Genomic DNA, 27,826 nt, shown 5'->3' with positions numbered 1-27,826 from the left:
CAGCTGTAGCACGGCTGGGCCAGCGGACCTGCCACAGGATATACCTTTCTCAGACATTAGGCTGCTCCATAAGGCAAAGACTCAGAAACTCATTTTTGTTTTTTTTTGTTTATCTTAAACAGGCAACCGAGATAAAGGAAAAGGAGCCGGAGGACAACTGTTGCAGTATTACCCAGGGCTCACACATTATCACACTTGACCTCCACGCCTTTCAACAACTTCAGAAGTGCTGCTGGGTTATATGGGAAGAGATTTTTCTCCTGCAAACGGTAAATAGCACCCTGTAGCTCCTCAAGGCATCTCACTGTACGAAGGAAGAATCCCAGTTTCCAGACAGTCGCATCTGGAGCAACCCCACCGTCGGCAGAGAGGGGGGAGCTGGAGCCTGCAGAGAGCAAAGGCCTTGGCTGAGGCTCCAGGCTGCATTCCTTCTGATCCTTACAAGTCCTAGGCAGGCCCTGGATTTCCCCAGTCATTTCTTGACATAAACATGTTTGTTTGCTGTTTGCTAAAGGTTCATTTGTGGTGTCCTCATCAGAAGCTTCGGAGCTGTCATAATCTACCAGACTCTGTGGTGTTCGGGAAGGTGTGCCATTAGCTGGCACTGGGTCAGTTTTCTTGGGCATCACGACCTGGCTCTCGGGTTCAGAGGAGCCATCAGAAGCCCAGGGGAGCCAGGGGCAAACATTTTCTCCAATAGGAGAAGCCGGAGCATGAAGCACTCTGTAGCTGGTGCCTGTGTCATGGGCAGGTGAGGGGACAGGATCGTGAACACTTACTCCACATGGCGATTCTGCTGCAGCAAAGAACTTGCAGATGAACAAAAAGTGGGCCCAGTCTTTCTGGAGTAGTTTTAAATATTTAACAAAATATTCAAGGAAACAGGTTTCTGAGGATATCAAGAAGTCAAGAAGAACTGTAGAATCAAATGCTATATTCTTTAAGAAGAATAAGAAAACACAGTGAGGGTTACAGCCATATCCATGTGTAGAGTGGATCCAAGCTTCTTTTTCTGGGGTCAGACTTGCAGAAGTGTCCCATTCTCTGAAAAGGCAGACAGGGGGGCTGAGGCTGACAGGTCTTTACAAACATGTTCTCACACTTACTTGCACACCACTTTAAAAGGAAATAAGTCAAAATTGAATCTTCTCACCATTGACCAGTTTTACTTTCTATCTGCACAAAAGTCTCTGTCCTTTCATCTACATCAGAAGCCCCTCTCCAGGGTGACTTCGTCCATGTTTAAAATGGAACACCAAACTATCTCATCAGAGGTAGACATGTGATCCTAGACAGACCAATCAGAACATGGCCTCATGATCCACACTTAATCTGATCCTCCCAGAGACATCTCTATAGCTGAGAAAAATCATAACTTTAAGACTGATAAAAGGGAAGCCTGAAGCTGCTGGGGGCCAGACCTGGGAGAAAATCAGGCTGTGAGACCATAAATAGGAAAAATAATGGCTGGCATGATTTGAAAACACACACACACACAGACACACACACACACACACACACACACACACAGACACACACACACACACACTTATACCTGATGCCAATTTGATGCCCTTAAAACTCTCAACCAGGCCTCAAAAAAAAAAAAATCTGTTTTTGCTTAAAACAATTTGAACTGGTCTCTGTCATTTACAAACAAGAGAGCCTTAGAATGGTGGCATTTTTCGTACCCAAGGCCTAGAGATCTCCCTCTCCAGAGGAGGAGTAAAAGGGCAGTGCTGAGTTCAATCAAGATACACTCTTGAACTTTTCATCAGAACTTGATATACTATCAGGACTTCTGTTTCTAAGTAGAACTTTTGTAAACTGACCACAAAACATTTATAGATGGAAACAGCATTGCTTCCCTCAGAAATTTAACTGAAGATAATCATTCACACACACACACACACACACACACACACACACACACACACATTCATGTACACACACACACACACACACAGAGAGAGAGAGAGAGAGAGAGAGAGAGAGAGAGAGACAGACAGAGGACCACTGCCAGCTGGGAATACAGGGTGCACTGCCAATCATTAGTAAGAAAGCCCTTCTCCCAGGCCAAGGGAAAGGGAAATGGAGCAGGTACTTGAGGGCTTTAATGAAGCAGAGCAGAAATAGTGGGAAGGGTCAGCATTGTCAGCTTCAGAAGCAATTCCCACATTGCTGCAAGGATAAGGCAGACACAGTTGGATGGAAGTGCCCCGGCAATGTGCAGCTCAGGTGTCCGTGTATCAAGCGCACGTCTGGAAAGGGCTCCTTTGATTCTTTGTATGTGCATTCACTTTGACCAGGCAAAGCACAGCAGATGGAAGCTTAATTCAGACAAGTCTTGGAGGCTTAGAAACATTGTTAACCACCAGCTGAGGTTCAGATCACACAGGCAATACCTCAGTGAAAACAAATAGCATTCCTTTTCATGCCAGGCAGAGTTGAAACAGGAGGAAACCACAAGACAGTCCACCCAAGTAGGGAAAAGAAAGAAAGCTCCAGACAGAAACCCATTTTCTGACGTGTGTGTCTCCTGACTTATAGGCAGTCCTAGTTACTAGAAATACACAAACCTGGCCAACTGGAGGTAGATGCTCAGCAACGCTTTGGCAGCCTCCAGCATATCATCATCCTGCTCTATGAAAACCCTGGACAGCCACTCACACGGGTTGTGTAGCTGGAGACAGGGCTGAAGCTGAGGCTTTAAGAAGGCCAGTAACTCGGACAGGAACTTCTCCAAGTCAACTAGAATGAAAGAAATGTCAAAGTTCAGGTAAATCTTATAAACACACAAATACCATCTTGTCTGCATGCGAATTTGTGCATAGATTATTGTGATCCACACTCTCAAAAAGCCCCAGACTCGGTATTATGTTTCACAAATGAAGAACTGGGAACAGCAAAGGTGACTTATGAAGGACACAAGTTTAAAACGTTGGTTTACCTATCAAAATCTAGTCACTGCTGTCTAAGAGATATCTATGTAATCTCATGATGACAGCATGTTATGAAAGTGGACAATGACCTTTTTCTTGGTGACCACATCTTACTGTTAACTATAGACTGTTAAGTCATAAAAAGAAATAGCTTCAAAATAACAGAAAAATGTAAGAGAACCAAAAGAAAGCACAAGCAAAAACCTAGACTTAAGACTTCTGGGAGTTTAACTGAAAGTCCAGCTCTGAATTATGTAACAGATGCCACCTAGTGTTATAAACGGTGATCACGCTAATTAAAACATCCTGATACCCAGCTCATCCTGAGAGGTCACCACAGATGAGGAAGGAAGCTCACTCTCCTAGTAACCTCAGGCCGCCTGCCTGGAATGTCTACTGTTCATTTTCCCCGGTGCAATGGAGACATGTCTTCTACAACACCACACTGAAAATCGCTTTTCCAGGCAATCTCAACCTGGACTGTCACCTTCAAGTTATGTGCAACAATTCCTCTATCAACAGAACTTCCCACAATAGTGTCAACATAGCTTCTGATTATCAGTAATGAACGTGAATAGTCAGACTGTGCTTTTATAAATAATATAATTCAATATGAAATGATTTCCATTAGCTCAGTAGTGATCCAAAAAGCAACTATTTTTTTCATTACCCAATGCATATTAACTGAATAAAAATAGCTGACATGCTTCTTAAAATTCTAGTCCCCTACAACCCCCTTTACCTTTAAAAGACTATTTACTAAGTTCAATCAGGACAACACAGCTAAATTACTAAAATGATACTAGCATTCATACTCAATAGTCATGAGTCACTCTTTTTATGTGAAAAATTAATTGTACAGAATTTTAAATACAAAATGAATCTAGGTAATTACCTTTCATTTCAGTTGCTGAGGTACAATTCTGGAACTTGATTTCTAAGGATTTCACTGTAATTAAGCTTGCTGCTCTCAGGGTCACATGATCAGGACCAGCCCTGAGTGTGCATCCAGGTTGAACTTCATCCCCTCCAAAGCAGGTAGGCTTCCCAGGAACAGTCAGTGCCTTCCACAAGCCTAAATGTATAGCGTGCAGAAGTGCATCAGCTAAAGCGAGCATGTCACTGTCCAGAAGATGGTCTGGTGACATCAGGGTGGGCACAGATTCATGGCAGAGGTCTTCACCCACCTTATAGAGAAGGCATTTTTTGATGAGAATAACCAATTTTCTTTTTATAAAAGCAGGAATAGGCCAGGCAAGGATATCTAGAGCATGGGGTTTCAAAAATAACATCCGCTGGCTCCTCAAGTGCAGTCTCAGGTGGATTCTGGAGGCTATGAGGAGCTCGAGCAAGTCCAGAAAGCACATCAGACTGTTGATTATGTTAGAGGGACTCTGGATGTTCTCAAAATGCTGAGAAAATAAGGAACTGTAGAACACTTCAAAAATGTTGTCAAAAGGAGTCAAGAGCTGCATTAGACTTTCTGTAATTATAAAACAGGAGTTATAAGCAACAGGGAAAATAAAAGTTTTCTTAAAACAAAATTTACAATCTAATTTTTGTAAAAATTATATAGATACCACTTTATAAGATAAAAAAAAAGTTTAAGAACAGTTACTTCTAATAAGACCAAGGGAGGATACACAGATGAACAGCTAATTACTAAAAGTCAATGCATGCTTTATGAATATGGGCAGGCTAGACAAGAAATAGTTAATGATTAAGTTTTACTTTCTTTTTAAGAAGGTCATTCAAGAGAGAGAAAGGGGGGGGAGCTTGTAGCTTGTTTGGTAAAGTGCTTGCTGCATAAGCATGAAGTTCTGAATTAGGATCGCTAGCAGCCACATCAAAGCCAGATGTGGTGGTGCACAACTGTAACGCCCATGCTGAGAGGTAGAGATGGAGCTCACTGGCAGCCACCCTAGCTCAGCTCATGAGCTCAAGGTTCAGTTAGAGATCATGGCTCAACACATAAGTTGGAAAGCAATGGAGGAAGACACCCAAGATAGACTTCTGGCCTCTACAAGCATACACATACCACATACACACACATATCCACATACAAACACATATCCACATACAAACACATATCCACATACACACATATCTACATGCACGCATATCTACATACAAACACATATCCACATACACACATATCTACATACACACACATATCCACATACACACACATGTTCACATGCACACACATATCCACATACACACACATATCCATATGCACACACATATCCATATACACACACATATCCACATGCTTATATTCACATACCTGATACATATACCATACACCACCCCAAGGTTATGTTCAATGAAAAAAATCAGGGGCAAGATTGTGGATTTTTCATGCTTCAAGAGAGAGGAAGTATACCATGCATTTGATTCTTCATTATAAACACAAAGCTCCTGAGAGTTATGATCGTTTGTGGACAGGTCGTCTCTACCTGTTCTCTGTGAATGTGTATCTTTAAATATCTCTTTTATTACAGCTGTGAGAATCCAGAGGCAATGCACTGCTTCGCCACTCTCAGGGGACTCAGAGAGATGCTTCTGGCAAAAAGTGACCCAGGAATTACTTAACATTTTCTACAAACAAGAAAAAAAAAGGGTAGTTACAATTATTTTGTTCATAATAAAATACTATCACACAACACAACATACCAAATGCTGTTTATTTGTTTGCTTGAAAAAAGTATAGTAATATTTGGCATAACAAAGGAAAATGTTCTAATTAAGGCAGGAAGGCAACAGAGGATAGAAGTGAAGGATCAGGTATAGGCTGAGCAACTGTGACCAGGAACAGATCTTAGGAACTTCTGTTCCCACCCGGAGACGACTTTAGGACACAAAGCGGAGCCTGGCCCAACTGCCAGCCGGAAAGGCGGCTCGTACAGGCTGAGCAACTGGTGAGTGGGAGACCTAGGCTGCTGGGGAGCAGAGGGATCTCTGCGGAGTGCACACGGAAAGGGCACCCCCTGCCCTGACCTGCCCTGTCCTCCCCAATCCAGTGACTGGGAACAGATCTTAGGAACTTCTGTTCCCACCCGGAGACGACTTCAGGACACAGAGCGGAGCCTGGCCCAACTGCCAGCCGGAAAGGCGGCTTGTACAGGCTGAGCAACTGGTGAGTAGGAGACCTAGGCTGCTGGGGAGCAGAGGAATCTCTGCGGAGTGCACACGGAAAGGGCACCCCCTGCCCTGACCTGCCCTGTCCTCCCCGGTCCACTGACCGGGAACAGATCTTAGGAACTTCTGTTCCCACCCGGAGACGATTTCAGGACGCAGAGCGGAGCCTGGCCCACCTGCCAGCCAGAAAGGCGGCTCGTAGAGGCTGAGCATCTGTGACCAGGAACAGATCTTAGGAACGTCTGTTTCCACCCGGAGGCGACTTCAGGACGCAGAGCGGAGCCTGGCCCAGCTGCCACCCAGAACCTGGGCTGCCGGGGAGTAGAGAGATCTCTGCGGAGTGCACACGGAAAGTGTACCAGGGACACAGACCAGATACAAGGGAAAGGCAAAAACATATCACTGACAACAAAATGGCAAGAGGAAAGAGAAAGGGTATATCCCAAGGAAACCAAGACAATCTAGCAACACCAGAACCCAGCTCTCCCATAGTAGCAAACATCGGAATTCCAAACACTCCAGAAAAAGAAGACACAGACCTGAAATCATGCCTCAAGACGCTGATAGAGTTACTTAAACAAGAAAGGGAGGAAAAGCAAAAAGATTCAGAAGCTTTTAAAGAAGAAACAAGAAAAACACTCAAAGAACTCAAAGAACAAGAGGAAAACAGAACCAAAGAAATAAAGGAATGGAAGAGGGAAATTAACACAATAAAGAAAACGCTAAAAGAGATAACCCTAGAGTCAGAACACCAAAAAAAGAAATCAGGAGTCACAGAAGCAAGCATTTCCAACAGATTACAAGAGATCGAGGAGAGAATCTCGGGGGCAGAAGACAACATTGCAAACATAGACAAAACAGCCAGAGAAGATGCAAAAAACAAAAAGCTCCTAACCCAAAATGTCCAGGAAATACAAGACACAATGAGAAGACCGAACCTAAGGATAATAGGAATAGAAGAGGGAGAAGAGTATCAACTAAGAGGCACAGTAAATATCTTCAACAAAATCATAGAAGAAAACTTCCCTACCCTCAAGAATGAGATGACCACGAGCATAAAAGAAGCCTTCAGAACTCCAAATAGGTTGGACCAGAAAAGAAATACCTCCCGACACATAATAGTAAAAACATCAAGTGCCCAAAGTAAAGAAAGAATACTAAAAGCAGTAAGGGAAAAAGGTCAGGTAACATATAAAGGCAGACCAATCAGACTCACACCCGATTTCTCAACAGAGACTATGAAAGCTAGAAGAGCCTGGACAGACATCATGCACTCCTTAAGAGAGCACAAGTGCCAGCCCAAGCTGCTATACCCAGCAAAACTATCAATCACCATCGATGGAGAGACAAAGATATTTCAAGACAAATCAAAATTCACACAATATCTGACCACAAACCCAGCACTACAACGAATTATAGGTGGAAAACCCAATACAAAGAGGGAAAATACAGCCTAGTCAAAACAAGAAAACTCCTAAACAAGAAAACTAAAAGAAGAAAAAAACACAGACACAACTCAACCCAAAAAAGCAAAAATGGCAGGAAACAGAAACAATTATTCCTTGATATCTATTAACATAAATGGTCTCAACTCCCCAATAAAGAGACATAGACTATCAGACTGGATACATAAACAAAATCCAGCCTTTTGCTGCATACAGGAAACTCATCTCAGAGACAGAGACAGACACTATCTCAGAGTAAAAGGGTGGGAAAAAAACTTCCAAGCAAACAGCTCCAAGAAGCAAGCTGGAGTGGCTATTCTAATATCGAATAAAGTAAATTTCCAACCAAAAGTTATCAAAAAAGATAAAGAAGGACACTTTTTACTCATTACCGGGGAAATCTGTCAGGAGGAACTCTCAATCCTTAACATATATGCTCCAAATTAAAAAATCACCCACATTCATAAAAGAAACTCTACTAAAGCTCAAAAAATACATTTCACTCCACACAATAATAGTGGGAGACTTTAACACCCCACTCTCACCAATGGACAGATCAGGGAAACAGAAACTGAACAAGGACACTGCAAAACTAGCAGAGACTTTGAACCAACTAGAATTAATAGATATATACAGAACATACTATCCTAAAGTAAAAGAATACACCTTCTTCTCACCACCCCATGGCACCTTCTCAAAAATTGACCACATAATTGGACACAGAATGAGCCTTCATCGATATAAGAAGATTGAAATACTCCCATGCATCCTCTCAGATCACCATGGTCTACGGCTGGTCTTTAAAAACAACAAAGACAACAAAAAGCCCACATACACATGGAAACTAAACAACGCTCTGTTAAAGGATAGCAGGGTCAAAGAAGAAATAAAGAAAGAAATTAAGGACTTTCTAGAATTCAACGAAAACGATAACACAACATACCCAAACCTATAGGATGCAATGAAAGCAGTATTGGGAGGAAAACTCATAGCCCTAAGTGCTTCCAAAAAGAAACTGGAGAGAGCTCACATCAGCAACCTGACAGCACAGCTAAAAGCCCTAGAATAAAAGGAAGCAGATATACCCAAAAAGAGTAGACGGCAAGATAATAATCAAAATTAGGGCAGAAATAGGCCAAATAGAAACAAAAAGAATCATTGAAAAAAATCAACAAAACAAAGAGTTGGTTCTTTGAGAAAATCAACAAGATTGATAAACCCCTAGCCAGACTAACTAAAGGGCAAAGAGAGAGTATCCAAATTAACAAAATCAGAAAGGAAAGTGGTGACATAACAACTGAAACTAAGGAAATTCAAAAAATCATCAGATCCTACTACAAAAACTTATACTCCACAAAATTGGAAAATCTGGAGGAAATGGACGAATTCCTAGACAGATACAAGGTCCCAAAGTTTAACCAGGACCAAGTAAACCATCTAAATAACCCTATAACACCTAAAGAAATAGAAGAAGTCATCAAAAGCCTCCCAACCAAAAAAAGCCCAGGTCCAGACGGGTTCAGTGCAGAATTTTATCAGACATTTATTGAGGATATAACACCAATATTCGCCAAACTATTCCAAAAGATAGAATCAGATGGAATATTACCCAACTCATTTTTTGAGGCTACAATAACCCTCGTACCTAAACCACACAAAGACCCTACAAGGAAAGAGAACTTCAGACCAATCTCACTTATGAACATTGATGCAAAAATACTCAACAAAATCCTTGCTAACCGAATCCAAGAACACATCAAAACCATCATTCATCATGACCAAGTAGGCTTCATCCCTGGGATGCAGGGATGGTTTAACATAAGGAAATCCATCAATGTAATCCACCATATAAACAAACTTAAAGACCAAAATCACATGGTCATCTCACTAGACGCTGAGAAAGCATTCGACAAAATCCAACACCCCTTCATGTTAAAAGTCCTGGAAAGAACAGGAATCCAAGGCCCATATTTAAACATAATAAAAGCAATATACAGCAAACCAACAGCCAACATCAAACTTAATGGCGAGAAACTTGAAGCAATCCCACTTAAATCAGGGACTCGACAAGGCTGCCCACTCTCCCCCTACCTATTCAACATAGTACTGGAAGTCCTGGCTGGAGCAATTAGACAGCAAAAGGAGATCAAGGGGATACAAATTGGAAAGGAAGAGATAAAAACATCACTCTTTGCCGATGACATGATAGTGTACTTGAGTGACCCCAAAAATTCCACCAGAGAACTCCTACAGCTGATAAACAAGTTCAGCAAAGTGGCCGGATACAAAATTAACTCAAACAAATCAGTAGCCTTCCTATACTCAAAGGACAAACATGTGGAGAAAGAAATTAGGGAAAAGGTACCCTTCACAATCGTTACAAAAAGTATGAAATACCTTGGTGTGACTCTAACTAAGCAAGTGAAGGACCTGTATGACAAGAACTTCAAACCTCTAAAGAAAGAAATTGAGGAGGATCTCAGAAAATGGAAAGATCTCCCATGCTCATGGATTGGAAAGATGAACATCTTAAAAATGGCCATCCTACCAAAAGCAATCTACAGATTCAATGCAATCCCCATCAAAATTCCAACCCAGTTCTTCATGGAATTGGAAAGATCAATGTGCAATTTCATATGGAATAACAAAAGACCTAGAAAAGCGAAATCCATCCTCAACAACAAAAAAACATCTGGGGGAATCACTATCCCTGACCTCAAGCTATATTACAAGGCAATTGTGCTGAAAACTGCATGGTACTGGTACAGAAATAGGCAGGTGGATCAATGGAATAGAATAGAAGATCCAGAAATGAGCCCTCATGTATATGGTCACCTGATTTTTGACAAAGGAGCAGTAAACATTCAATGGAAAAAGGACACCCTATTCAACAAATGGTGCTGGTCCAACTGGCACTCAACATGCAAAAGAATGAAAATAGACCCTTTCTTATCTCCTTGTACAAAGCTCAAGTGTAAGTGGATTAAAGATCTCCACATTAAACCAGATACACTGAAACTATTAGATGAGAAAGTAGGGAAAACCTTAGAACACATAGGCACAGGAGAAAATTTCCTGAACAAAACACCAATGGCTCAAGCTCTAAGGTCAAAGATTAACAAATGGGACTTAATGAGATTGCAAAGTTTCTGTAAGGTTAAGGACATCGTCAAGAAAACAAAACGGCAACCAACAGAATGGGAAAAGATCTTTACCAACACCACATCAGATAGAGGCCTAATATCCAAGGTGTACAAGGAACTCAAAAAGCTAGACACCAGAGAATTAAATAACCCTATTAAAAATGGGGTACAGAGCTAAACAAATCATTTTCAGTTGAGGAACACCGAATGGCCGAGAAACATCTGAGGAAGTGCTCGACATCCTTAGCCATCAGGGAAATGCAAATCAAAACAACCCTAAGATTCCACCTCACACCAGTCAGATTGGCCAAGATCCAAAACTCAGATGACAGCAGATGCTGGCGAGGCTGCGGAGAAAGAGGAACACTTCTCCACTGTTGGTGGGGTTGCAAGCTAATACAACCACTCTGGAAATCTGTCTGGCGATACCTCAGAAAATTGGATATAGTACTACCTGAAGACCCAGCTATTCCACTTCTGGGCATATACCCCAGAGACACTTTAATACACAACAAAGATATATGCACCACAATGTTCATAGCGGCTCTATTTATAATAGCCAGAAGCTGGAAGGATCCCAGATGTCCTTCAGAAGACGAATGGATACAAAAATTGTGGTACATATACACAATGGAATACTACTCAGCCACCAGAAACAAAGACTTAACCAAATTCTTAAGAAAATGGCTGCATCTAGAGAAGATCATCCTGAGTGAGATAACCCAGTCACAAAAGAACAGACATAATATGCAGTCACTGATAGTGGGATGCTAACCCCAGAGGCTTGCACTCCCCCAGAAACAACTCACAGACTGTATGAAGTCCAAGAAATAAAGAAAACAAAAAATATACATATATTCACAAAACAAGAAGACTTTGACTATTTCCATGTTGCGTTTTGTTTTACATGTACTTTACGCTTATTGTAACTAGTAGGTTTTCAATGCATACTGTCAAGCCCTTGAATAAAATCAAGTACTGACTAAAAAATATATTCACATGGTTTTATGTAAAATTTATTTTAATGTCTGAAAAAACAGTACTGACAAAAATGTATAATTTTAAGCAAAAAATGTTTAAAATCTGTACATTTATCTTTGTTTTGCAAAATAAAGTCGTTAAAAAAAAAAAAAGAAGTGAAGGATCAAAAGTAACTAAGAAAATATCCACCTCATTTATTAGTGGTACAATACTGTATCTTTCTTTTCTTCATACTCAGTTCAACTGTCTAAATATTCTACCATAAGCATCTTGTATAACCAAAGTGTTACTTTAAGAAAGAAGCAATTTGCGCAGAAAGACAATGAAACCTTAGATCTGTGTGTTTGCAAGCTCAGCTATGTGTGTATGCAAGTGCACAAGGTGGCCTCAGGTGACCTCCGCAAGCATTTTCTTCTTTATTTTTGGGGCGTAGGATCTTATTTCATTCCTACGGTTTTGGATTTACATGTTATTATGGGTGCAAGTATCTTATTAAGTCAAGTATGCAAACTTTAAAACACTAAGAGAAATAATTAGTATGCTGGCTTATCTGACCTTCTCTCTCAGCTGGAAATACAGGAGCAAGGAGAGGCACTTCGCAGCCATGTGGGACAACAACTTATCAGAATTCTGGAGCATGTGGATCTACAGCCAAAACAAACACAGTTTGTCACACTGCTGAAGTCTTAACAGCTTTACTTAGTATCTAAATCTTTTTGAAAAGTGGCTCACCAATTTGGAATCCAGTTCAGAGGACTGCAGAAGGACTTCAGTTAGCTCTCTGTACCCAGCCTTCAAGTGGGCATCAGTTTCTGCAGACAGCACTCGGTTCAGTATCGTGTCAATCACTGTTAACTGAAGGAGCTTCACTTCCCAGGCCCTGCTCATCTGAAGCTGTCTCCTGGAACACTCCCGTGCTTCAGGAAGGACGGTCACTTCCTGGGAGGGTGGCCCATGCTGGCCGGGCATATCATGGAGCACACCACAAACATTAGACTGAGCTACAGCGGAGGTTGTACAGCCAGCTTGTTCTGAGAGATCTGGGTTGATAGAAAAGATGTAGCCATGGACATCATCTTCAAGGGTGGCTCCAAGAAGTACTTTCCTGTATAATTGATCCAGAACTTCTTGGACACTTTCCATTTTGATTTCCAAAATGTATCTCATAAGAGGCTCAACAGCCACAGGGTATAAATATTGAAGGCTTAGAAATGCAATGAATCTCTAAGGTGTTTTCTCAGTGACCCCTGAAACAAAAAAAGTAATTCATAATTAGGAGGGAAGCAAAGTTGTGTTCACATAGGAAGTCTCAAATTAGAGATAATAGTAGCTGCTGGACTCTTCAAATGAAAATTATAATAACACTTTAAAACAGCAATGATGAAATGTATGTTTTAAATGTAAATACAAGAACATACAACTCTTTATAGAGTTGCTTTGCTTTTGTTTGGGGGGTGGTGGTGTGTGCACGCGCAAGCACATGAGTGCGTTTGTGCTTGTGCATGAGTATGCTTATGCATGCTAGGAAAGCACTTTTGAGCCTCATCCCTAGACTTGTCTTAATTTCTGTTTGGAGATGGGACGTCTGTAAGCTGCTTACAGTAGTAGGCTAGCCCTGATCTCTGTAGTTCAGGAATTCCTTGAACTTGTGATCCTCCTTCGTCAGACAACCAGATGGCTGGGATCATGGGCTGGCATCACCAGGCCCAGGTGAAAAGCACCAACTTTCCTGCAAAACTTCGTGGTGGCTGCCTAAATTCTCAGTCTTGGTACTGTTGATAGTGGAGCCAGAATCCTTTCTATGGGGAACCGAAAGGATACTCCAGAGTGCTAAGCACCTCATGTCCTCACCTATCTCCTCTGAAACCTCTGCTCTCTCCCAGACACATCACCCCGCAGATTCCAGTGACTAGAAATATCTGCAGCCACTGTTAGATGTCCCAGTTTAAATCCATGAAAGTAAATAAAATATTTTAACCTTTACCTCCAATGTATAGATTAAAACCTGAAGCTACATTGTTGTACAGCTATTAACTGTTAATTTCTAACTTCAAATTATATAATATAATCTTATATATAAGATTAAGATCCTCTGAAACTCGGTAAATTTTGGTGCTATCCCAAGAGAGTCAAGAAGAGAAGGAAAAGCAGCCCTCAATGGGCAGGCTATACTTGCAACTTGATGCAAATTTAGACATTCAGGCTGTTCCAGAATTCTCGGCCACGATGAAGACCAGGGGTGAGATACACATGACACATTTAGAGTCACACATGGCTTTTAAAGCAGCGAATGGGAACTGCTGGTATAAGCAAAGGAGAGGACTGGACTGGAAATTCTTCCAAAGGAATACTGGGGCCTCTGGGAATCTACTGGGCTACCTTAAACCACACACACACACACACACACACACACACACACACACACACACACACACAGTTTTTTTCTTTTGTTTTTAGTTTGCTTGCTTGATTTATTCTTTAGCAGCAGAGTCCAACTATGTAGATCAGGCTCATAGAGAGAGACAGACTTGTCACTTCCTTAGGAGTTCTGGGGTTAGAGGTGTGTACCACCATACCTAGCTCGCACTACTGCGGATTGCTTCCTCCCATTTAGTACATAAGGATCCTCAGCTGTGCTCACCTCAGCAGACACAGTTTTACAGTAAAGAACTAAACCAGAGCGGCTAAGTATTAACAACCCCACAGATTTTCAATTTATGAGCAAAACTTTTGCTTAAGTCTTCTCTGAATACTATTTTAAGATGGATTTTTATCATTATTTATCTGTATGTGGCTATCTATGTGGATTCTTACACTATATAACTGCAGTAAGAACAGATGTCAGAAGAGGGCATCAGATTCCCTGGAGCTGAAGTCACAGCCAGTTGTAACTAGAAGCAGGTACTAGGAGCTAAACTCAGCTCCACTAAAAAGAGTAGCAAGCATTCTTAATCCCAAGCAATCTTTCTAACCTCTTAACACTCTCTTCAAGCTGTGGTGTGTATTCACAGAGTTTCATAATCTAGGTTGTGGCAGCCTTGTTCCATTTGACACTGCTGAACTTTTCTGTACTCACAGAAAAGCAGTGGGTAAGAAGTTCTGTAACCCTCTATAAGGCTAACACACTGCTGACCAGAAAGGGCTGTCTTGTGTCTGTGTGTCCAGATGAGACTGACCTCCACCATCCATGTCCTTTTCCCTCTTTTGGACATGGAATCTTGCTAAGTTGCACAGGCTGGCCTTGAATTTTATCTTCTTTCTTCAGCCACAAAATTAGCCAGGACCACAGGGCCCCACCATCTTTTCTTTCCTTGGCCATCCTCTTCGAGAGGTTTCCCATTAGAAGATGATTCAGAATAGCAGTGATAACAACCAGAGGCATCGCATGCTGGCCAGGATGTGCAGAGACCAGATCCCGCTACAGCAGCTATTCTGCAAACGAATCTGGCTGTTTCTTAAAAAGCTAAATATCTAGTTACCAGATGACCCAGCAACTGGGAAGCTGGTGTTCATGGCAAAAAAATAAAGTCACTCACACAGAAACTTGCACAAGATGTCCTTCACTGGGTGTGTGGAAACAAAGTAGTGGAGCCACACCATGAACTACTTTTCATCAACAACAAAACCCCTTTAGATGGCCTTTCAAAGAGATCATGTGGGGGAGAGGGGCAATATTAGAAGCTGTGCATTAATCCTATTCCTGAAGAGCAAATGTAATACAGATGGAAGTCAGCCTCTGGCTGAGGTTCCACCTCCTTAGTGGGTGGGGCTATGAAGGATAACAGAAGGTGTGCCAGTACTAACAAAAATCACACAGAACTAGGCAAACATTCAAATAAATGTGTACAGATAAAGAGGGAAATCTGAGGGAGGCAGATAGGTTGTATCAATTAAGATCCTATGCTGTGTTGATGCTGTACTTGGGAGAAATCAGGGAAAAGCTACATAGTGCCTTGCTGCCTCTTTCCTCAAACTTGTGACTCTACAATTAACTGAAAGAAAACATGTATTAAAAGAAACCAGCAATTTTAGCTGAATTAAATAGCACATGCCTTTAACCCTAGCTACTCAGAAGACTGAGGCAGGAAGGTGGAGTTCAAGGCCTATCTGGGAAACTTAGAGTGGCCCAGCATCAAAAGCAGGTGAGAGGGAAGATGGGAGATGAAGCTCAGGGGTAGAATGCTTGCCTGGTACCAACGTTCAGAACTGAAAAAAAGTAAAAAATAAACAAAACACCTCAATTTCATGAAGGGTTATAGTCTTTCCATTCCTGGCACTGATATACATAGATTTCATCCACATTTACTAAAAACAAATTAGCTATAGGGTTGGGGGGAGGTAGAATTTCATTTCGGAGCCCAGGACAGCCTTGAACTCATGGTTCTCTTGTTAAAGCTCCTGAAAGCTGGGGTATAAGATTATGTTACCATGTCCAATTACACTAAGATGCTGGTTCTCAAGTCTCTCTACACCACAAACTGGACAGCAATGTACTAGAATGTACATTTAAAATATTCCTAGAAACAAGCTGGGCATAGTGGTGCATGCTTTTATTCCTAGAATTTGGGAGGCAGAAGCAGGAAGATCTTTGTGAGTTTGAGGCCTGCCTGATCTCTCCACACAGTGAGTTTCAGACCAGTCAGGGCTACATAGTGAGACCCTTTCTCAAAAGTAAATAAATCAATAAATAAAATAAACCAAGAAGATGACCATGGTGGTTCATGTTTGTAATCCCAGTGCTTGGAACCTGGAAGCCATAGACAGGCACAGGAGAAAGAGGAGTAAGATAGCTCAGCTAATTAAAGCCTAGTGTGGGGCCTGAGTCTGACCCGTGGAGCCCACACAGTGGAAAAGAACCAGCTCCTAAAGTTTTCTTTGATTTGCACATGTGCAAGAGTATACACACAAATTAATTTGTAAAAATGTAGTTCAAGGTCAGCTGGGGCTTTTTACACAGCCAGTCCCTTGTCTCAAACATTTTAATAATAATAACAACAACACAAGGGTCATCTTAGGTATACTGTGAGTTTGAGGTCAGCCTGGCTATAGACAACTCTGTTGCCAAAACCACATTTTCCTAGGACATGATGGAACTCAGAAACCTTCATCAGAAAATACGATCACTCACCGCTTAGTCTGACAACTATCAAAGAATGGTCCCAGGTCTGTTTCCATAGCCAGTACTATTAAAAATAAAAGGCCCACTTTCTTTATACAGATTGGCTGCTAGAATTTGCCAAGTGATTCAGGATTGAGCCTTAACTCAAGTCAACAATAGTTCAACTTTAATTACAGCCCGAGCATCTGCACAGTTCAGATGCTGCCCACGACACTCAGTGCAGAACCTGAAGTATGCACTCCAACAAAGGCTGTCTCCCAGGACTCTGGTTCCTAACCCATGGAGACATCATAAACTGTGGGGAATAAGCAAGGACAAACAGCTTATCAACATGAGGCAGGCCCAGCCCAGACTGCACATCAACCAATCAGAACTGCCTTCATTTGCATAACACACTCCATCATCTTGCTGCAGATGCAGGTTCTGTCCTGGCCCAGCCCACTGCTCCCTTGAAGTGCTTGCCATCTTTTTAATGATACTAAGTGGTGAATTCTTTTTTACCACCAATAAATCTGACCCACACCACATCTGTCTGGGGTACATCAACTACCAGCTTCCATCTCCAAAGACCCTTGGTATGTTATATAAGAGCTTGGAGACAACTGAAAGCCTCTACTTGGGACAACTCCCCAGTAGGGCCATGTTTCCTCGCTTCAGGGCATGCTCAGCTCTGTCCTTGGGATGAGAGGTCAGAGTTCCTCTGGGAGTTCTATGGTCAGCTGCTTAGTTTGTAAGGAAGAGAGGACTACTTCCTGCCTCTCCTCACCCCCAGTTCTATGTACATATTGTGGGGACTACCTCTCACAGCCCTGCTCTTCTGACTATCTCCCCCTTGAGCATGACTGCGGATTCTCTGACATCAGAGGGCAGATTCCTGGGCTTCTGACTTATAACTGTTGGTTCCAGTGCCAAGATGCCCTTTTATTAAGTTAAATGCTCGCTGACCTCTGCACCTTAGGTCTCTTGTGGACACTAAGTGTTTCCTGTATCCTGGAACTCAGATACAGTTCGGAAAGGAGAAGGTGTCCCAGTGGAAGGGCATCCTGAGACATGAGGGCCCAGGAACTGCACAGCTCTGAGGTGGGATGGTGTCTCTGTGGAAGAGATTCCCGAGACACATTAGCCCAGGAACCACACAGTTCTGAGAGGAGGCTTCCTCAGCATAGGTGTTGCGGCTCTTAGGGGAGGGGATCCCAGATGAGCTGAGGAGTTCAGGGACCTCAGCCCTGTTCCTTCTTTTCTTCATTGCTTCTTTACTTCTTGCCTTCTTCGGATGAGTCACACCAGGCAGGAAATCTCATGATTTTTGGAAGTTTTATTGGAAGATCCAGGATGTGTAGGGATGAATCCAGGGATGGTTGCCCTCTGCTCCTGGGAGTAGACACCAGGGAGCCCAAAGGAGTAGTGCTTATATAGGATTTCTGAATGGGTAGAGCTTCTCAGGGCCAAGATTTCCACAGTTAGGATTGGTGGGATTTTAAGTCTTGACTTTGGGGAGGTTCAAGGATTGGTGGGTTTTTATGGGAAGCTCAGAGATTGGTGGGTTTTCTTGCACCAGGCCTGTGGGTTAAGGTGGGAAGCCCTTCCAGCTACAGCCAGCTTTTGCTGAGGAGACATCTCTAGGCTGCTGGGGATGAGGGAGGGGGAAAGAGGCTGGAGAGGAGGTGCCGCCACCATGTAGGGACAGCTCCTGCAATGCTGTCTCCCAAAAGCTGTAGGCCGAGGCAGGAAAGGTGTTGGCACCACGGACAGCTCCTTGTGAGGCAGTAGGCTGAGGCAGGATAAGTACTGACACCATGGACAGCTCTTGAGGGGCAGGAAAGGAGGTGAACCTCCTTGGACAAGTCCTGGAACTCATGTGAGGACTTGCAAGCTGAGGAGATTCTGTGGAGCAGTAATTTTTGTCAGGTGTCACCATTTTGGACAACTCTGTGGGACATTTTACTGTGGTAGCCAAAGACTGGGTGGGAAGAAGGAATCTGCTTCTCTGCTTTGACGGCTTTTGTGGAAGTCCTTTAGTAAGGTGAGCTAATCCATCCATCCCTTTTTGAAAGTTGTGCATCAAGTGCCTTGAACCTAGGGCCCTTTGTTCCCTAGAAGGATGTCTGTTAGAGAATGGAGAACTGATGATGTCCAGTCTCAGCATGAGACAGCCACCTCCCTCATGTGTGATAGGTTCATTTGAAAAAAGTTGGAGAAAAGTTTGGTCCTTCACCTCTGAAAACATGTGTTCTTTTCTCTCATGGCTTGGTCCTGAGTTGGAGAGGCAAGGCTCCTTCCTAATCAGTCCCCTCAGCTGCAGTACTGTTTGCCCTGTTCTCTTACAGCCTTTGGCAATGATCTCATGTCCTCATGGCCAGTTCCCTTCTTTCCAGCTTCAAATCTGTGAAAAACCTACTGTGGATGTCTGGCCAGGTTTGGGGGTTCTTAGACCAGGAAATGTTCTACCTCACCCCACTGATCACTCTCTGAAACCATCTTCCTAAGAGGTTCTCCCCATATCCTTAGGCTCCCCTCCCCCACTTCCTTGAGGAATAACTTTAGGAAACAAATCATTCCCACTGAACAGAGAAGATCTATATCCTTCTGCGAGGTAGCCAACAGAGAACTGGGAAGCACCAGAATCCATGTTCCTTTTCTCATGCCTGACCTTACCCACATAGAAACTGAACAGTTTTTTTTTTTTTTTAAATTAAGACCTCTCCACTTCATTAAAGAATTTCACATAATATATAAAATATATGCCTCCTATACATGAGAAATTTGCTCATGGCCAAGAAAGGAGCCAGTGAGACTCATACCTATAACCCTTGCACTGGCTAGATTTTCTGCCAACTCGGCATAGGCTAGAGCCGTCGGGGCAGGGTGGGGAGGGGGAGATTCAATTACAAAAAATACCTCTATAAGGATGGCCTGTTGGCAGTCTGTGGAGTACTACCTTGATTATTGATAGGGGAGAGAGCTCAGCTCAGTATGGGCAAGGCCACCCCGGGAAAGTGGTCCTGGAGTGGAAAAGAAAGCAGGTTGGGCTATCCATGGAAAGCAAGCCAGGAAGCAGCATTCCTTTGTGGTCTCTGCTCTAATTCCTACCTCCAGGTTCCTGTCTTGACTTCCTGTTATGATAGACTGTCAGGTACAGCAGTCTGAAATAAACCCTTTCCTCCTCAAGTAGCTTTGGTCATGGTGCTTACACAGCACTAGAAACCAAACTAAGACACCAATGAAGCTGCTCCCAGGGAAGATGTAGTTTCCATACAGACCCTAACTGAACTTGTAAAGATAAGGATCTAGACGGGGGCGTCCTAATTACCTGTGTTCATGCTTAAGAGAAGGTAGGAAAAAAGCCAACCACAAGGAAGCCTATTAATTACACCAAGTTAAAAGACTTAAAAGCAGGCCCACCAAGAAGCCAGCTTTGCTTCATTCCAGATTGGCCATGAGTACCTTGGATGGAGGGAGTCTCAAAGGCCTTGCCATTCTCAAAGTTCATTTTGTCAGCCAAGCTTTCTTGAATATATGACAAAAACTTCAGAAACCAGACAGACCCCAATCCCTTTGTCCCACTTTACTAGGTACAGCCTTTCCTTTAAGATAATTAAGATTAGGATGAGGCCCCAGGAACCAAGAAGGAAAGAGAATGTGACAAACAGGCCCAGTACATGAGAGCAATCACAGACCACGTCTATGCTAGGGCAGCCCCAGGGTCTTCCTGTTATAGCCCAATCCTGCATACTAAAGCCCATGCTGATTAAAACTTTCTCCCAATTCACAAGGAACCTCATTGGTCTGTTACAACTGCTGCCAAGTAGAACAGTTGTTTTACAACTGTTCAAATCCATGTGCTTACTACACTGCCTATAACTGGAATTGTCAGACATTATAAATGGAACTACTGCTGTCTTGGTCAGGAGGAGAAGGGGTCATTTCAAAAGCAGAAGTCCACAGGTAGTATGGCCAGGGGGACTGACAGTTAACTTCTGATTGTTCCTTTATTATAAGCCCACTATGGAAAGGAGCCATCGTGACCTGGACCAACAGGAATGGCAGTTTGGTTCCTAGGAGCTGGAGTCAGGAAGCCTGAAGCATTTACTATTTGAATTTTCCTGGATAGCTGTTGTTGGATTTCTCCAAAGCCAAACTTTTCTAATGCATCACAGAGATTTACAATGGGCATTAGGACGTTTTTAAAGCCAGAATATAGCTGAGAGGTAGAGCATTTGTCTAGTATGTATGACAGAGTTGCAACCCCATCTGAGGTCTGGATTTTAGCTCCAGGACCACCAGCCCTCATTTTAGTACCAGAGCAATCTTAAATATGATCTAGACAATGTTCTCAAATTTTAGCATCAGAATTCCCTGGAAGGCTTGCTAGAATGGGGGTAACACGCTCACTCCTCGCCACAGATTCTGATTCTGTACATCTGGGAAGAGCCAAGACTTAGATCAAAGATGACACTAACACTTTCTGTGCAACCTATTTTATTTTACTGGTGAGAAAGCTGAGTTCACTGGCTTCATATCACCCCGAGTTAAGCATTTTCTAGAAGTGGAACATTTTATTACTATTAAAAGTGGAGGTTCTTCTACTCTTACTTGCTGAAGTAATTAAGCAGTCCTTTGGAAATCAATCTTTACAAACACCGCATGTCATGTAAGCATCTCTTATCCTCAGCATCCTGTTTGCTGGGCCAGTGAGACCAGCATCCACGATTCTACTCATCCTTAACCCTCTTTCTGCCAAGTGGACTATGGCTACAAGGATGCCACCAAGAGGCATCTGTGTCTAATGTGGCCTTTTTGACCTTCCTAGGTCTCTACACAGTCCCACCCAGAATGGTACCTTCCAGCACCTGGAGCACAAGCTAGTTTTCCTCTAATCAACTGCTTCAGAGGACAGCTATGGCTTACAGAGCAGTGGTCATACAGAGAAGACACAAATTACTAGAAAAGTTTCCCAAGACCCAGGTTCTATATAGACCAACCAAATCATAGTTGCTACATTTGGGGTTGGGACTTCCTTATTATTTAACCACTTGGGGGAGAACATATTACTTTAGGACCCATTTTCTTAAATGAGTAAACCAAATTTTGTGTGTGTGTGTGTGTGTGTGTGTGTGTGTGCGCGCACACACACACACACACACATACGAGCATGTGCAGATGCCACATGTGTTCACCAGGTGCCTGCAGAGTCAGAAGAGAATATCAGATCTCATGGAGTTGACATTGGAGGTAGTTGTGAACCACTTAACAAGCGTGAGACACCATGGTGAGGTTTCTCAAGTTCCTCAGGACCAAGAAACAACAGCCAAGGTTCAGCAGGAACTGGAGATCAGTGCAGTGGACTTGGGGCTTATCTGCTGAAGGAAGATCCTGGGCTGCCTCCCTACTTCAGCTGACAGTTTGCAGGGAGAACAACATGCCTGACTTGTCTGTTTGTAGACATGCTGTCCCCAGTGAAGCCACCACTTAAAAACACATTTTAAAAAATATGTAATCTCATTTCAATTGGCTTTGAGTAGTAAAAGACAGGTGGTGGTCTGAACAGTCACTGAAGCAAGATTGTAAAGCAACAGCTAGATGGGCTACAGAAATAAGAAAGCCAGCTTACTGGTAACACAGCTAAGGATGGAGAAGCCCCCTTACCACACCTGCATGGGAGAGGACACCTACTAAAGCACTATGTTCTTTCCACATCCCTGGACCATCGGTTCCCAAAAGAAAGTCTCTTGTGAAGACTGTGACTGATGAAAGGAGCACTATGGAGCTCCTCTTACTAAAGCCTAATAGTTCAGGCTGCAGAGGTGGCTCAGGGGTTGGGCAAGTTTGATGCTCTTCCTGAGTAACTGACACTTTCTCAGGCTCCAGCACACATGTGGTACACAGACATACATGCAGACAAACACTCATTCCTTAGAAGAGAAAGTACCATGTATGCTGAAACCCTGACTACCTACTTTCCCAACAAAGAAAACATCTCAAAGGTGTGGCTGCCACATCCGTGAGATAAAAGTGCTCCCAGGAAGGCTTTTTGCCTTCCTTGCATGAAGGACCCATTCAATTATTTAAGAACTGGGCCTAATATGATCCTGGGCAAGAATGTCACATTAAAAAAATAAGATAGGGCTTACTACTAGGAACTAGAAAGACCCATCCTTTTATATTTTTCAAATAAAACTTAAATATGTGTGGCTATTTTGTTTTAAAAAATCTTAAAGGTTTAAAATGCAATAAATAATCAACATCAAAATATTTTGCCTGCACTGATGTTATAAAATGTTGTAATAAGCTAATGTAATATAATAACAGTATCTCTTGTGTTAAAAAAATTAAAATGGGCTGGCAAGACAGCTTAGTGGGTGAAGGTGCTATCCTTCAGAGGCTAACCAACTACCTGAGTTTATCCCTGAGACCTACCAGGTGGAAAAAGAGAACTAGCTGTTGTCCTCTGACTCCATATGCATATATACATACACAAAATAAATAAATATAAAAAAAGATTTTTTTTAAAAATTAAAAACCAACCATGTTATGTTAAGATAAAAAAATCATGAAATTAAATCAGTGTTTTTGGTTGAAATATATTTACTATTTTTAAAATTTGAAATAATTTGTAGTCTAATTCTGGGAGTCAGAATCTTGTATTGTATTTGTATGCAAACACTACCCTTACCCTCAAATAAACAAAATGGTTAAAAGATATTTGTATAGATACTTAACTGAGAATATGCATGGAGTTAGCTAATTTAGATTCATTCTTTGTAATAGAGCGCTAATATTTTTCACTTTTGTAACATTTAGATTTGGGTCATTGAAGCAAATTTTGAAAATATTTCTAAAATAAATAAATGATATTCTGCAGTCTAAGGCTGGGGTGGAGCTCAGTGATACAATTCATACCTAGCAGGTATGAGTCTGAAGGTTTGATCCCCTACACAACTAAACCAGACCAAAGACAAAGCAAATGCCAACCGCTCCAAAGCCCCACAATCTAAACTGTTTTCAAGTCAAAGAATTCCAACTTAAGAAATAAAATCTGATAGCCAAGTCAATAAAGCAAGTCAGGGCTCTCCAGTAGCACACCCTGTGAAACTCTAGCTATCTGATGTTCTTCCTGTTATCTTTATATTACTTGAAAAAGTTGTTGGAACTCAAATGTGGAATTTTAAGTGGAAGATGGCCGAGCTGGCCATGCGGAGAGAGCACAGTGCTTCTCACAAAGGTGCTGCCAGAACTTCCAGTCTCAGAAGCAGAGGCAGCATTTGGCCTGAACTGTGTGTGCTCTGTAGCTGTGTTCTCTCTACCTTATACACTGACTCCTTTCCTCCTCTATCTCCTTCTGCTCTTTCTTTGTGGACTTTTCAATTGCCTGGTTTTATACTTAGCAAATGTTCTAAAACTAACTCATAAATTACGTCTGAAAAAAAAAAAAACCCTTTAAGGTATGTAAAGATCTAAATGATTTTCTTAAATCAATGACTCATATAATAGGCAACATCTCATTTAATTCTTTTCCCCTTTTCTTTTTCTTATAGTGCACAGGATTAAACTCAATGTGTTGCACATGCTAGGCAAGTTCGCTATCCCTGAGCCAAACTTCGGACATCATATAAAGTTATAAAAAAGACACTAAGGAGTTTATAGTGGAGCTGTACTCTATAGGCAGAGAAATCAAAGCAGAACAAAAAAGGTTGCTCACTTCTGACTCAGGGTCTTTCCAAGAATGACAGGACACCCTTCCATGATGGCTCAAGCACAGAGGACCCTAATGGAGTTTCAATTTGATTACCAATGCTTAACACAACTGGCCACTCTGGTTTATCCTGGTGTAGAGCGAAGGCCCCTGAACGTTTTTCTCACAGTATTGTGACATAGTGGTTCACCACAGCAAGGAAATCCTAGAAGTCCCAGACTAGAGTGTTTCTTTTAATTTTCAAATCCCCAAAACCCTGAAAGAACTGGAGACCTTGTACAGGACTTTATAGGAAATTACTTTAGTTATAATCACTTTAGGCAGAAATTACAGACTAATACCAGACTAATTTATAAGTGTGTCAGTATTTTAAAAAACATCGAGAGGCAAGGTGCTCTGTTCTGCAAACTGTCTGGGACAATCCTTTGTTTTTACAGTAGATCACTGTAGAGTGAAAAGATCAAACGTTATGAAACATACCGTTGATCAGTCCCTGATATAACTGGGTTCTAACTGTAAGTCGGGCATCCATTTTTAAAGAGAAGCGTCAGGATCTGAATTTATGAAAGGACAACTGGTAGGAAGCACCAAGGATAAAATTGGTGATTAAAAAGCTTTGGACAATACGTGGAATCCTTCAAAACAGTTTGCTGCAGGAGTTTTTGTTTGCTTGTTGGAATTCTGAACCTGCTGGCAGAGTCACACCTATTCCTCTGGATATGCAGTTACACAGCTAAAGGTTCTATGTATATGAGATCTAAATCAATAGCCAGAAGTGTTTGAAAACTTGTACAGCCACCTGCTTCTTAGGGAAACTAAGCCTATACATTCTCTAATCTAAGTGAACAGGTATTAAAGATGTTCTCTTAGGCTGGCAAGACGGCTCAGTGGGTAAAGGAGCCTGATGGCTGAGTACAATCCCTGGAACCCACATAGTGGAAGGAGAGAACATCCCGCAAGTCATCTTCTGACTTTCACACGTGTGCCGTGGGGCATGCACATCCCCACACATACATATAAATAAATACATGTAAAAAACTTAAGACGTTCTAAGAACTTGTATTTTCTGAAAAGCTTTCTATGGACAGAGGAAAGAAAGCTGTGGGACTCACTAAAGGCAACAGTAACGTAATCATTTACCCATACTGGTCAGATGCCCGCCCTGCCTGGGGCAGGCATGTTAAAACAAACCTACTCTTCCCTATAAAGTTTCATATTTTCTTTCCACTTAAAATTTTATTAATTGGCCTCCTGGCCAAAGGGACAGATTCTCTAAAGAAAATGTAGGCCTGAGTCATATATGTGATAACTGCAGTTTTTCAATTAAAAAAAAAAAAAAGCCCTTCCTTTTCTAAGAGCACCCTAACTCCTGGCAAGGCTTCTCCATGTGCAGAAAGTCTTTCTCCATCACCTGCCATGGGTCCTCCCTCTTTCTCTCCTGGTCTCTCACTGAGTTCAGCCCTCCCCATCCCCCTTTGCAGAATAATTCCATGAACTTTTATGCCCTCAATTTTACTTTCACAAGTTTTGGGTTTAGCTTCTTTCTGGGCTATACAGATACTCCTTGGCTTATTATGCAGCTACATTCCAATAAGCAGAAAACCCACTTATTATAATCCAACTTACTTATGTCTACAACACTCACAATAGCTTACAGGTGGGCAAACTTCACTTAATATAAGCCTATGTTATAAAAAAGTACAGAAGCTCTCATGTCCATTATCAAATGAGGTGAGAAACCATAGCTGTATGGGTTGAGGAGACATAGTGAGGCCTATAGACATGAGGGGATGTAAAAACACAATAGACCAACAAATATTGGAAACACAGCACACCGCAGAGCACTGCCTGCTTTCCCTGATAGTGCAGATTGTGAGCAGTGGCTAGCTGCCACTGAACAACATCTTGAGAGAGGTTATGGGACTCATCACTCCAGGTAAATTTTACATTTCAAAATGTGGTGTTTGGCTTCCAGTGAATACTGAGTCTGTAAAGAAGAACCCACATGGCTCTTGCAGAACTTCACCTGCAGAGGGAATACCCATAAACATTTATCCCTGAGCATAAGCTCAACTCACTTCATGCCCTTCGAACTTATTTTTCCCATACCCCTCCCTCCTCCAGCTCAGTGAATTGAATCCACATTAGCTACAGCGAACCATTTCTACCCTTGACATAGACAACACATGCCTTCCTAAGTAGTTGTACCTTGACTCATAATACACCTATCCACATGCTGAAAAAAAATCTATTTTTCTTAGGATGATGTCCCAAACTCCAAAAACACATGGCCCAGTAGGGCCTTTAAGATCTGCCTTTTGGCTTGGCGTTTCTTTACTTTACCCATAAGCTAATAATCTGTATGCTTTCTCTGAGGCCCCTACAGACTCTGAAATTAGAAGGCACCCCGGGTTTTTACTAACCTCCTTTTCTGATGAAATCATATTCAGTTGTCTTTCATCTTCTGTTACCTTCTTATTGGGAAGTTACTAGCCCCTAGAAACATTGTATATATCCAAGCCAGGACTAGACAGTCTGGCCCAGTAGTCCCTGACAAAACCATAGTATTATCATCTTCAAGATATTTCCGTTTTGGTCCCCCACCACACCCCCATTCCTGACTATGACCTTTCCCAGGACTTAGTGAACTTAGTCTGTCCACATAAGACATGACTCCTGTGGAAAAGTCACTCCTGGTTAACTCTGCCTGTAAAGGTCTTCCCTCGGATCTTTGTTGGGCTAGTTTTTTTGTCCTTCACAGAGCTCAAGTGTCATTCTCTAAGAGACCTAGCTAACAATCTAAGAATCCAGCTCATTCTAATCAAACTGTATTCCATTACTTCATGGGTTTTTTTTCCCTCCCTAATCGTTTTGCAGTTTCATCTTCTCTTGTTAAGATAAAAGCAAAAAAGAAAAAAAAAGTTCACAAAGTCTCTCCAACAAGAGTGGGGTCCACCCAGTAAACACTTGCTAAAAGAATCAATGCATTTAAATCAGTGTGCCCACTTTTCATTTTCCCTAGGCTCCTTTCATTCACAAGAAACCGCGAGGGTCGCTACCCTCGCAGAAAAACCCTCAAACCCGCCTCGCGATCCCCAAGGGTGTGCTCTCTCGCAGGCAGCCTGGAAGCGAACCGGGTCTCAGAGACCGACAGATGCACCGAACACCCGCCGCTCACTTCTAGGGAGCGCCACGGAGCGGCGGTGAGTCGGGGCCCTCCTCGCCGCCCTCCGCCCCGTCGCCTCGCCCGTGGCTCAACCTGCCGCCCACGCGTCTCTCCAGCCACCCAGCTTAACCTGGGCTCCGGGTTACCTGGCTGCCATCCGGTCGGGCCACGCAGCCATTCGCCGGGCCACTCGTGC

General features: G+C 42.4%; 1 protein-coding gene across 1 annotated transcript; it reads right to left on the bottom strand.

Moving 5' to 3' along the window:
• Positions 1-179: 179 nt before the first annotated feature.
• LINS1 (lines homolog 1) lies at positions 180-27,826 on the bottom strand (the record flags this gene model as incomplete). The annotated part of the gene is made up of 7 exons (XM_080913771.1): positions 27,777-27,826; positions 12,385-12,899; positions 12,208-12,297; positions 5,402-5,543; positions 3,838-4,425; positions 2,580-2,751; positions 180-1,044 (listed from the first exon to the last, which is right to left on the bottom strand). The coding sequence occupies exons 2-7, from the start codon at positions 12,817-12,819 to the stop codon at positions 180-182; spliced, it is 2,292 nt and encodes a 763-aa protein (XP_080769897.1). The 5' UTR covers positions 12,820-12,899; positions 27,777-27,826.

This window comes from Micromys minutus, assembly GCF_963924665.1.
Source record: "Micromys minutus genome assembly, chromosome: 3".
In the NCBI taxonomy this organism is placed as follows: domain Eukaryota; kingdom Metazoa; phylum Chordata; class Mammalia; order Rodentia; family Muridae; genus Micromys; species Micromys minutus.
The sequence above is the reverse complement of the archived record's forward strand: the minus strand, read 5'-3'. Positions and strand labels throughout refer to the sequence as shown.